This window comes from Sorex araneus, chromosome 4 (genome assembly GCF_027595985.1).
Source record: "Sorex araneus isolate mSorAra2 chromosome 4, mSorAra2.pri, whole genome shotgun sequence".
Lineage (NCBI taxonomy): Eukaryota > Metazoa > Chordata > Mammalia > Eulipotyphla > Soricidae > Sorex > Sorex araneus.
Genome location: NC_073305.1, coordinates 98,933,959 through 98,946,040, shown reverse-complemented (window position 1 = coordinate 98,946,040; position 12,082 = coordinate 98,933,959). Strand labels below are relative to the sequence as shown.

Here is a 12,082-nt window from a genome sequence, read left to right as displayed (position 1 = left end):
CAAATTTCCAGTAGCTAACATTAGAGTAGGTACTATAGGTTACATATGACCACAAATCCCCAACAGACCTCCAGGTCCACAAAATTTCTGAGCCATAGGCACTGACTTAATGCGATGAACATAAGCTCAGGCCAGTTCTCTCTCAGAGCTCTATCCCTCACACTTATACAGCTCCATGCAAAATGAAGAAACAGGAATTCAGCCACAAGAAGGATGAGTACAAAAAACCCAAAAAGCCCAGATGGTTCAATCAGCTTAATCAATGGCTGAATAAATAGGCAGTACTCCTACATTATTAAAAAAAAAAAAAAGCCCAGAAGGTTTTAAAATACAGCAGAACTTTCTAAATTTCCCAAAGGCTCCAAGAAACAATCCTATTGATATTCAATAATATGATGAAATAAGTAGAAGAGTAGAAGAGAACATCAAATGCTGCAAGAAAGTACGAAAGAAAGTAAGAAAAAGCTGCAAACATAAAAGAATAAGCTAAAGAGTACAATAGCAAAAAAAAAAAAAGAAAAAGCAAAACAAAAACACCACACAAGAGCATAATGGAAAAAAACTCGAATACCAATCAGTCACCTTGAGGACAAGGTGGAGAAGGTGGCCAACAATAGAGAGAAAGAAATAATTTTTAAGAACTGAAGAAAATGTAGGAGATTTATGTAAAGCGATATTTGCATTGTAGGAATTTCAGATAGAAAGAGAAAAGGGAGGATCTGCTGGTGGAAGAAAGGTGAGGAAGGAGATATAGACCCTGATCCAGTAAAGTCAAAGTGTTCCAAATGAAATAATCCCAAACAGAAAAACACCAAACACAATGTAATCAAAATGGCAAGAGTCAAAGAGACACTAGCCAAGATTCACATATTAATGATCTTTTGGTAAGACACATACCGGATTTCTCAAAAGAAACTCTATATCCAGATTCATTTCATTGTACCACATATGTTCCCCCCAAGTACTACCAGGAGTGATTCCTCCTCAGAGAACTAGAAAAAAGCCTATAGCACCATTGCATGTGATCCCTGAACAAATAAAAATATATATAAATTTTAGGACCAGAGAAATAGCACAATGGGATAGGTACAAGCCTCGTATGCAGCCAATCTGGGTTTGATCCCTGGAACCACAACCAGTCACCTAAGCATACCTGAGCAAGCCAGGAGTAAACATTGAGCATAGATGGATATATGTGTCCATGTCAACATACCTACCTAGCCTCCCAAAATGAGAAAAGAAACTCTACAGCCAAAAAGAAATGGTATGATATATCTAAAGTCTAGAATAAAAAAAGAATTCTCTATCATACCATATTATTACTCAGACTTGAAGAAGTGACAAAATATTTCAAACAGCTAAAGGCATCATATTGCATCAAAATGAGTTTGCAAGGCATACTAAATTGTCTTTTTATAAAAGGGAAGGAAACTCTTGAAACAGAAAGGTATTAAAAAATAAAACCACATAAAATGGAGAAAGGTGGTGACTAATAAAAGGGACTCTCAGATTAAACTTCATAATATATTTAAAAGGGTGTGGAATAAGCTTAGAACAAACTTAGACATAAACTACATGGTAACCTCAAAATAACAGCTTTTAGAAGATACTAATAGGAAGAGAAAAATGGAGGACAATCACTAGATAAAAGATTACATACTAAAGTGCAAAAAATAAGGGAAAGCCAAAGAAACAGTCAAACAGCAAAAACACCCAAAATTTTCATAGAAAAATGGCAATAAATTAATAATGTCAATATTTTCTTTCAATTTTAATGGATAGAATGCCCCAATGAAAATACAGAATGGACAGATAATTTAAAAATCAAAACTTAACCTTCTGCCGCTTATAAGAGACACAGTTGGACTTTCACAGTAAACATAGACTCAAGAGTGAGATACTGGAAAACAGTCACTAGAATACATTACAGATTAGAAGAAGGGCAGCCAAACTTACAACAGAAAAAATAGCACTCAAGTGAAAAATGTAATAGAAGATAAAGATAGACATAAGCATATGTGTTCTTATATGTTGCTCTTATCGACATATAAGCAGCAAATAAAAGGAAAATCAAGTTTTTTAAAACTAACTATGAATTTACCTGAGGAGATACATAACAGTAGTTGAAAAACAGGTACGCTGGTTGGGCCATGACCAGCAGTGCTTAGGGATTACTCCTGGTTTTATACTCAGGGATAATAATTCTGGTGGTGCTCTCCTGAGCACCATACATGGTGCCAGGAATAAAACTAGGGTCAGTTGTGTGCAAAACAAGTGGCTTACCCCTATATGGAGTCTTGGGCCTGCTGAGCATTTACAATTTGTTTTTTTGCTTTTTTTTTTTTTATGTGGTAAAGCTGCTTAAAGTACCAGAGAGCAATTTTGTGAAGAGGATAAAACTCATACACAAGGTAAATGGCAACCCCAGACTTCACTGAACATAGTGATAGTCTCTGACATCTTTAATAGTAGATGAATTGTAAACTACTGATTAAACAACAGTCCTGAAATCTAATATTAACCAGTATTTTCACATCTGTACCATGATAAACATAATTGTAAATATTTCAAATTCTCAGAAAAATTTTAAATTTCAAAACTGGACTGAACTCTGCTCCAACTAGCTTAGACATATTTATTTTTTTATTATCTTATGTTTTAAAAACAGTAATTTATAATAGAAATATGTAACACTTTAGAATTTTTCACTAACCATTTCATTTCCTAATTGTAGATAAGAAAACAAAACATAAAGGAAAGCTAAAAAAAAATACAATGGATTGTGTTACACAGCAGTTTTGGCTTTAACATTTTAAGGCTGGTGTCTCGCTCCCAAATATTATGTTGTCTTTGGGCCTCTGGTGCTACTGTGCTATATATTTTTAAGTCCCATATATGAGAGAGAAAATTCTGTATGTATCTCTTTCCTTTTGACTTATTTTACTTAGCATGACATCCTCTGGTTCTATCCATGTTGCTGCAAATTGCATGATTTTGTTCTTCCTTAAAGCTGTATAGTTTTCCACTGAGAATATATAATAAAACTTCTGTACCAACTCCTCTGTAGTTGAGTGCTTAGATTGCTCCCATATGATTCACACAACTGATTGCAGGGGATGGTTGAAGGAAGGAGGGGTCTTGGGATCCTGGGGAGAGGAAGCAGCTACGCTGGTATTGGGAATAGTGTTGGAATTGTGTGCATGAGAAACCATTATTTATTTATTTTTAATTAATTTTTTATTAGTGAATCACCGTGAGGTAGTTACAAACATATGACTTTCATGTTTGCATTTCAGTCATTCAGTGATCATATATATCCCTCCACCAGTGTCCATTCTCCTCCACCAATGTTCCCAGTATCCCTCCCACCACCCCCACCCCAATCCCACCACCCTAGCCTGCCTCTGCAGCAGGGCATTCCCTTTTGTTCTCTCTCCTTTTGGGTATTGTAGTTTGCAATAGAAGTATTGAGTGGCCTTCATGTTCGGTCTATGATCTACTTTTGGCACACATCTTTCAACCCGAGTGGGTCCTCCCAACATCCTCTACTAGGTGTTCCCTACTCTATCTCAGCTGCCCTTTCCCCCAGCATGTGAGACCAGTTTCCAAGCTGTGGGGCAGACCTCCTGGTTCTTATCGATGAGAAACCATTATTAGTAGCACTGCAAACCACAAAATCTCAATAATTTTCTTTAAAAGACTGGTTTATCTCAAGAGAGTATTGAGTAAACAATATGTATAACATGTCTATTTCATATCTTCTTCAGCACTGTCTTCAGATTGTTTTCCAATTAAAGTGGTTGCCCCCCAAAATGTGGTTTAAAAATATTCTCAAGAGAATGAGGTCAGGAGGAACAGTTGTATGGGTGCTCCTGTAGCATCAAAATCTGTGAGAGAAAGAATACAGTGGGGAGGGAGCTTGCCCTAAATGTGGCCGAACTGAGTTCAACCCCCAATATCTCATTTGGTCCACTGGGCACCACACAGGGTAATTTCTGAGCACAGAACTAGAAGTAAGCAGGCCCTTGAGCACTGCCAGGTGTGCTGCAACCCCCATCAAAATAAAAAAAAAAAAACCCAAGAAAAAAAAACTAAAACTAAAACTCAAGGTAGCAAAAGAACCCCACAAGGCGTAACACCACGAAAAGTCACTGGAGAAAACAATTATCACCTCAGGGAGACTCAACTCTGCAGAAAGAAGAAATGCAGACAAGTCCATAGGTAAGGAATGCTTCCCTTGGTGGACAGTGGGCAGAAGCAGAAAATGAAAGAAAAAAGGGACTGGCCAAGTCCAGAAAGCCAGTGCCAAACAGAAAGTGCTAACCTAGCACAGGACAGGGGTGAAAACAAAGAACTTCCACAACAGCGGCTTTATCCTAACATGGAGTCAAAAATACCAGGGATGATGGTGCTCCAAACAGCGGACTGCCAAACAGCAAGAGTTGGAAGTAGCTATTAGTGGTGAGTAAGGACCAGCAGAGTTGCAGTCCGGGCTCTTCTGAACTGAAATATAGTCCAGCCCCACCTGACAGCCCCACCCAACAGTACTCAGGAGTTGTAATCTTTGGAATTGTTACCCAATAAAAAATGCAACCTCACCTGGCCCAAAGGGAGCAGCAGCCACAGCTGAGGTGAGTCCCACACATCACAGGTCTCAGTCAAGGCCCGCCCTGAGAGGCTCACAGTCCTGGCTTGGCACCCACACAAGCACAGCCTGAGCTCTCCCCTGCTAAACCCGAACCTTCAAGTTCCAAAATTGGCACAATCTGACAGGCTTGCAGCCTCAACCAGTGAAGAACCAAAGACTCTGCCCAAGTGGGCAGAGACTTAGTAAGCATCAGACTTAATCTCCAACTTAAGTCCAAGGACAATGAGTAACGAATGATACCTGAAAGTACAGTCTTTGCAAAGACAATGAAGACACACAAGGGCACTGAACACACAAGAACACTGAGAAAGGGTCCAAAAAGGTTTAGTTTTGTGCCTGTATCCACCTTGTGTGAAACAGACGGGAAACTGGCAGTAACCAGCACACAGAGAGCTGACTGTTCCCAGGCCACAGTTGGGAGCATGTAGCAGGCACCTGGAGTTGAGTCCCACCCACAGGGCAGGGTTCAGCACAGCCATCCCAAACTGGTATAGGCAAACACAATAAAAAATTCCTTCAAAGGTGCTGGAGCAATAGCACAGGAAGGGCACTTGCCTTGAACCCATGGGACCTGGATTTAATTCCAAGCACCCCATGGTTTCCCCCCCCCCGAGCCCACCAGGAGTGATCCCTGAAATCAGAGCCAGAAATAAGCCCTAAGGTATATTACACCCCCGAAACAACTGGGTCAAAATGAAAATTAAAGAAATAAAGATTCCTCAAAACAAATGAGAATGAAAAGCAATATAAATGGGGATGTTTATAACAATGCAGGTTTATATCAGGAAATAGAAAAAAGCTCAAATCAATAACTTAACCTTAACAGCTTGAAAAACTAGAACAACAAATGAATCCCAAAGTAAGTAGGATGAAGGAAACAGTAAAAATAAGACCAAAAATCAATAAAACAGAAATCAAGAATATGATACAAAGGAGAAATAAAACCAGGAACTGGCTTTTGTAAAGAATAAAGAAAACTGACAAATCATTGGCTAGATACATGATGAAAAAAAGAAAAAACTCAAATAAATGAAAGATAATAGGGGGCGATTACAAGACAACTTAGAAATGCAAGATGATAAGAGGCTTTATGAACAACTCTATGCCACTAAGCTAAAGAACCCAGAAGAAATGGACAAATTCTTGGAATCATAAAATCTGCTAAGATCGAATCAGGAGCAAGTAAAAAACATGAACAAATCAATTTAGATTGGTTCATACTCAAAACGGTTTACTAATGAGTTATAGCAAATTTTTAAGGACTTACTATGTAGACTCTTCAACCATTCCAATATTTTATAGAAAGGAATCTTATTGATTCTTAGAGCATCAATAATGCCAATATTATCCTTGCAAAAAAAGCAGAGATATTTTTTAAAAAAGAAAATTATCCATGACGAAAATCGATGCAAAGATCCTCAACAAAATCTTAGTGAACCAAATCTAACAAAATATCAAAAGGATCATAAACCATGATCAAGTGGAATTCATTCAGTTCACTATAAGTAAATAAACATAATATGCCATATACCTAAAGGAACAAAAAATTATATCAAATTCATTGATGCAGAAAAAGCTTCTTACATGATTCAAAATGTTCTTGATGCATTCATTCAGGATAAAAATATTCAACTCCCTGTTTGGAGTAAAGGCATATACTTCAAGACACCTACAGACATACCAACATCGTAATGGAGAAAAACTAGGTTTTCTCTTTGAAACTACAAGGAAAAGATGTAAACTTTTTCCACTCTACTTCAAAATAGTTTTATAAGTTCTCACCACCGCAATTATGCAAGAAAAATAAACCACAGAGATCCAGGTTGGGAAAGAAATGGAACTCTACTTGTTAATCTATGACAAACGTTTTAGTGAAACGGGATAGGCACATGCAAACAAAAAGAAAAATATAGAAATGGGAGTGCTGGGGCGATAGTATAGTAGGTAGGGTGTTTGTCTTGCATGCAGACCTGGGTTCAATCCCTGGCACCCCATATAGTCCCTAAGCACTGTCAAGAGTAATCCCGAAGTGCAGAAACAGGAGTAAGCTCTGAGCACCTGAGCACTACCAGGTGTGGCCCAAACTACCCCCCACCCAACCGAAAAAAAAAAAAAAAAAGAAACCTGACCTATATCTCATACTATATGGAAAAGTTAATTCAAAGTGATTAAGGATCTTGAAATTAGATCATATATAGTAAATACTTGAGCAAAATCCAGTCAGAACTCTCTAGGATATGGACTTCAAAGGTAACTTCAAGATTTAATTTCACGGACAAAGATAATAAAAATAAACAAATGAGACTACATTAAATTAAAAAGGGTTTTTTACATGGCAAAAGAAACTTGGGCTTAAATGGGGGAAAAAAAAAAGCACCCAAAACAACAACAACAACCAGACACCCTACTGTATGGGAAAAAATATTTGCACACCATATATTAAAGAAAGGCTAATAACCAAATATATGAAGCACTCACAGAACACAACAGCAAAAGCATTAACCCCATGAAAAAACAGGGAGAGAAGATGAACAGACAAATTTCCACAAAGTGGACACATGAAAAACTGTTGGTCAGTCAATAGACAAATGAAAAAGTGCTCATCATCACTTACTAGCAAGGACATGTAAATTAATGGAAATTAGTAACAGATTTCTCATAAAATAGAGCATCCACATGTCCCAGTGATTCTACTTCTTGGTTCTACCCCCCAAACACAAAAGCTTTCATTTAAAAAGATATATGTAAACTATGTTCACTACAGTGCTTAGTACAATAGCCAGGATATTGAAACAACCCAATTGCCAAATGATAGATGAACAGATAATGTACTTGTGGTAAATATGCACAATGACGCATTTGTAAGAAAAGATAAAATCTTGTAGTTTACTGCAACTTGAATGAAACTGCAAGGTCTTACGTTAAGCAAAGTAAGTTAAGCAAAGATGAAGATGGACAAATACCCGATGAGCTCATTCACCTGTGGTATGTAGAGAAACAAAACAAGGAAACAGTCTAAACTGATTACAAACCTTTGATCTTGGATTACAAAGCACAAAATTGCCAAGCAGTGGGAGGGGAAGATGGTGGCGTGAGGAATAAAGACACGGACTGTCAGTAATGTAAGGGTAGTGGTGGAAGGTATTGGGCACTCTGGTGGTGAGATACTGAGCACATCAAGATCATAATGGTTAACAACATTGTGATCACGTTACCTAAACAATAATTATTCTTTAAAAAAATTTATGATCTATGAAATGTGTATTTTATGAAATTTATGAAATGAGGACCAGAGAGATAGATCCATAGGCTGGAGTCCATGCTGTGCATGCAATAAGCCACAGTTCAGTCCCTAGCGTGGCATGGAAACCCTGTGAATCACTAGAAGGAATTCTTGAGCACAAAAGTTGGGAAGCACCAAGTGTGGCACCAAAACAAAACAAAAACTCCCAGACTTTAATTATAAATATTTTGTAGTAATATGTCAACTGTATATATACATGTGTGGTATTTTTAAATTACATATATCTTACATGATTTGTAACTGAGCCCTCTAAGTATTTTAATGGAACTTTCATATAATCATAAAACATTTCATTTGCTTATCATAAGAAACCTAAGAGATGGAAACCTACAATCAGATGTGTTTTATTGAGGCTTCAAATACATTTCCAATAAGAATATAACTGTGCTCTTTACTGTCTTATATTTGTACAATAAAATTATTTACTAATGACTTATTTTTCATCATAATGCACTTCAGATTTGAAAATTTTTCTTGGCTTACCTGTTGCACGTAACAAATTAGCTTCTATTCTGTGGGGAACTCTAGGTGGAATTTTCATAGATGCACGAATCTGGTAAAAACTAGAGCAAAATAGATAAAAATTTCGTTTCAAACAAAACATTTTATAAAGCATTTTAAACCTATGCAATCCTCCAATGACCATATATTAACAAGTATTAAAATATAAAGTTTATTTTAATACCAGTCACCCAATTTGGTAAGAAACACTATAGTCTACAGATTGAATAGTAACATGATATCCATCTAAAAGAGAAACCAGAAAATATAAAGATGAGAGAATTAAGGCATTTCTAACGATATATAAAAATGTTATAGAAAATAAGAAGTAAGGCATCAAAGAGTTTTACTGATTAGCTTGTTTTCTTTCATAAGATAATTAAACACCATTTTGAAAAAATAAAAGATTATAAAAGTTTTTAAAAATGATTTTAAAAAGTGCTAGAGAAACAGGACCTTATCTGGAAAATAATATTTTGGTTTTATACTATTGAAGATGAAATAAGTGTTTTATAAAAAATCAATTTTTCAATGTCAACAGTTATTAGTTAATGTAATTTTACTTGATTATTCTACAGGATCAAACCTGGGTTGGCCGCGTACAAGGCAAACGCCCTGGCCGCTGCCCCTCTCAGAGAACCCGGCAAGCTACCGAGAGTATCTTGCCCCCATGGCAGAGCCTGGCAAACTACCCGTGGTGTATCCGATATGACAAAAAACAGTAACAAGTCTCACGATGAAGATGTTACCGGGGCCTGCTCGAGCAAATCGATGAGTAAGAGAATGACAGTGACAGTTATTCTACAGGATTAAATATATATTTCAACTCTATTAGAAATAGTTTAAACAGAAAACATGAGTTAAAAACATTTTATTTTATTTTTTTTTAAAAAACATTTTATTTTATAGGGGAGAGATAGGTCATGCCTGGTAGTGCTCAGGGGACCATATACAGCGCTAGAAATGGAAACGGTTAGCCTCAAGCATGGCAAGTGTCTTAACTCCTGCGTGTTTGGGCGCTTCTCTCTCTCTCTCTCTCTCTCTCTCTCTCTCTCTCTCTCTCTCTCTCTCTCTCTCTCTCCTTTTCGCTCTCCTCCCTCTCTGACTCCCTCTCTCCAAAACAAACACTTTAATGACTTTAATAAACTTGTTCTTTAATATATCACTTCACTGCAAGTCTGTTAGGTAACAGAAAAAATATTTCAAAATTCTCACACACATACATACATACAGAATAGCTAAAAGCTAAATTTACATTAAAAAACAGTAATTCGGGCCTGGAGCAATAGCACAGCGGGTAGGATGTCTGCCTTGCACGTGGCCGATTCCCAGCATCCCATATGGTCCCCTGAGCACCACCAGGGGTGATTCCTGAGTGCAGAGCCAAGAGTAACTAACCCCTGTGCATCACCAGGTGTGACCCAATAAAGAAAAAAAAAACCCAGTAGTAATTCTAGATGCATACAGAGCAACTGACAAATATGTTTAATTTTCTTTAATAATTTCCCAGGCATTAAATTTAATTTTGAAACAATATAAAGATTATGGGCTGGAGCGATAGCACAGCGGTGGGCATTTGCCTTGCATGCGGCCAACCCGTGTTTGATTTCTCCGCCCCTCTCGGAGAGCCTGGCAAGCTACCGAGAGTATCGAGCCCGAGAGGCAGAGCCTGGCAAGCTACCCGTCTGTATTGGATATGCCAAAAAACAGTAACAATAAGTCTCTTAATGAGAGACACTACTGGTGCCCGCTCAAACAAATCGATGAGCAACCGGATGACAGTGACAGTGACATAAAGATTATAACTTATTACTCTTTATTTCCAGGACTACTGCCTTGGAGAGAATACATATATATAATTAAATCAAGGCAAGGATTAAAGAGTGAACAAAACTTTTAAAGGCCTAATAAGCAAAATTCCATAATGAAAGATGAGTAGTTGAGATTAAGATGATGTCAACTTCAAACATAAGATGACTAAGAAAAACACAAGGTGTGACCAGAGACATGACTAAGTGGTAGGGTGCCCATCCTGCAGGTGGAAGCCACATTTAAAAGAATAACAGAATTAACATCAGGGAATAACCTCATTTACAAGTCTAAGTCAACAACTTACAATGCAGTGATTCTGGGTCATTCACTTAATATCTTGTAGTGGTTTTTGCTTGATTAAAACAGTAAATAGTTTTTTCCAGTTAAACAAAACAACTTACTTTTTTCTCTCTCTACTCTCTCTCTCCCTTCCCTTTTCTCTTTTTTTCCCTTATTATTTTAGGTTGTTACAATAATGTTAAAGTTTATGGAACTGACTACTAATTATTGCAGTCTACCAACATCGAAGTGCCCATAAATTTCCATCAGTGTCCCTATGACACCTTCAGGGTGGTTTTTCTCTTCTACCTCCACTGTCTATCTGTAAGTTTATAGCCCAAGGTTAAGTGTTTGTTATTATTAATACTGTATACTACTTTGTTTTGTCTCTATTCCACTGATAGTAAGATCATCTGGTATTTGTTTTCCCTCTGACTAAGTCACTCAACATGATGTCCCATTCCATCCTCATTGAAGCAAACTGCATTTCATCACTTCTTATAGCTACATAGTATTCCACGGCATATATATCCACTAGAGTTTCTTTATCTGTTGTTGGAAATTTGGGTTGTTTTCATATCTTGATTATAGTACTAAGCCCTGCAACGAACACAGGAATGCATATATCTTTCAAATTAATGTTTTTGTAAAGCAAGATCACTGGGTCCTATGGGAGTTCTAATTTTACTCTTTTGAGAAGTCTCCTTTGATGGACATTTTTCATATGCCTACTAGCCATCTGTAGTCTTCTTGGACAGAGGAGTTCTGTTTCACAGAGACTAAAGCAGGTGACATTCCCACCAACAGTAAATAAGGATTACTTTTCACCAAACTGCTTGCACTAGCTCTTTCCTGTCTTTGTGATATATGCAATTCTCACTGGTATGAGACGGTATATCATTATTGTTTTGCTTTGCAGTTCCCTGATAATAAGTAATGATGGACATTTTTCATATGCCTACTAGCTATCTGTAATCTTCTTGGACACAGAAGTTCAGTTCATCCTTATTTTTTGATGGGGTTATGTCTGCTTCTGTTGTTGAACTTGTAAGGGATTATAAAACTTGGAAATTAGCCTTTTATCTAATGTATGGTGTGCAATTTCTTTCCCAATTTTGTAGAGTGTCTTTATTTTAGCCCGTTTCTTTTGCTATGAGGTCAGAACTTCAACACTCAACAGTTCATCACTGTGTATGCCCTGTAGGTATTGCCACTGTGATTCCTCATGTAACAAGTATATAATACTTGGCACACAGCAACCACCTGTGTGAGCACTTCAACCCATGTGTGTAACTCCCAGCAAGATCTGCAATCAAAGTATGTGCCTAAGCAAGCTTTATAACATGTTGTAACCCCCAACTAGCACTATAAGGTAAGTAAATGTGCAACCCCTGATCATCACAACAATGAAGGGAAGAAATTCGGGGCAAAGGATTTATTTAGTAAATAAGGTATGAAATCAGTAGAAGGCTTGTAACCAAAGGAAAGCAAGGCTTTCTAAAACTTCAAAGCTGAGAATTTGAACTAAGAATGAAAAA

General features: G+C 37.2%; 1 protein-coding gene across 8 annotated transcripts in view; it reads right to left on the bottom strand.

Moving 5' to 3' along the window:
• The window catches only part of FAM135A (family with sequence similarity 135 member A), a 136,169-nt gene that overhangs the window by 95,703 nt on the left and 28,384 nt on the right, over nucleotides 1-12,082 (bottom strand). For all 8 annotated transcript variants that reach the window (XM_055134702.1, XM_055134701.1, XM_004605887.2 and 5 more), the window contains one exon: nucleotides 8,436-8,515. In XM_055134702.1, coding sequence (XP_054990677.1) covers nucleotides 8,436-8,515 — 80 coding nt within the window. The remainder of the gene's footprint in view (nucleotides 1-8,435; nucleotides 8,516-12,082) is intronic.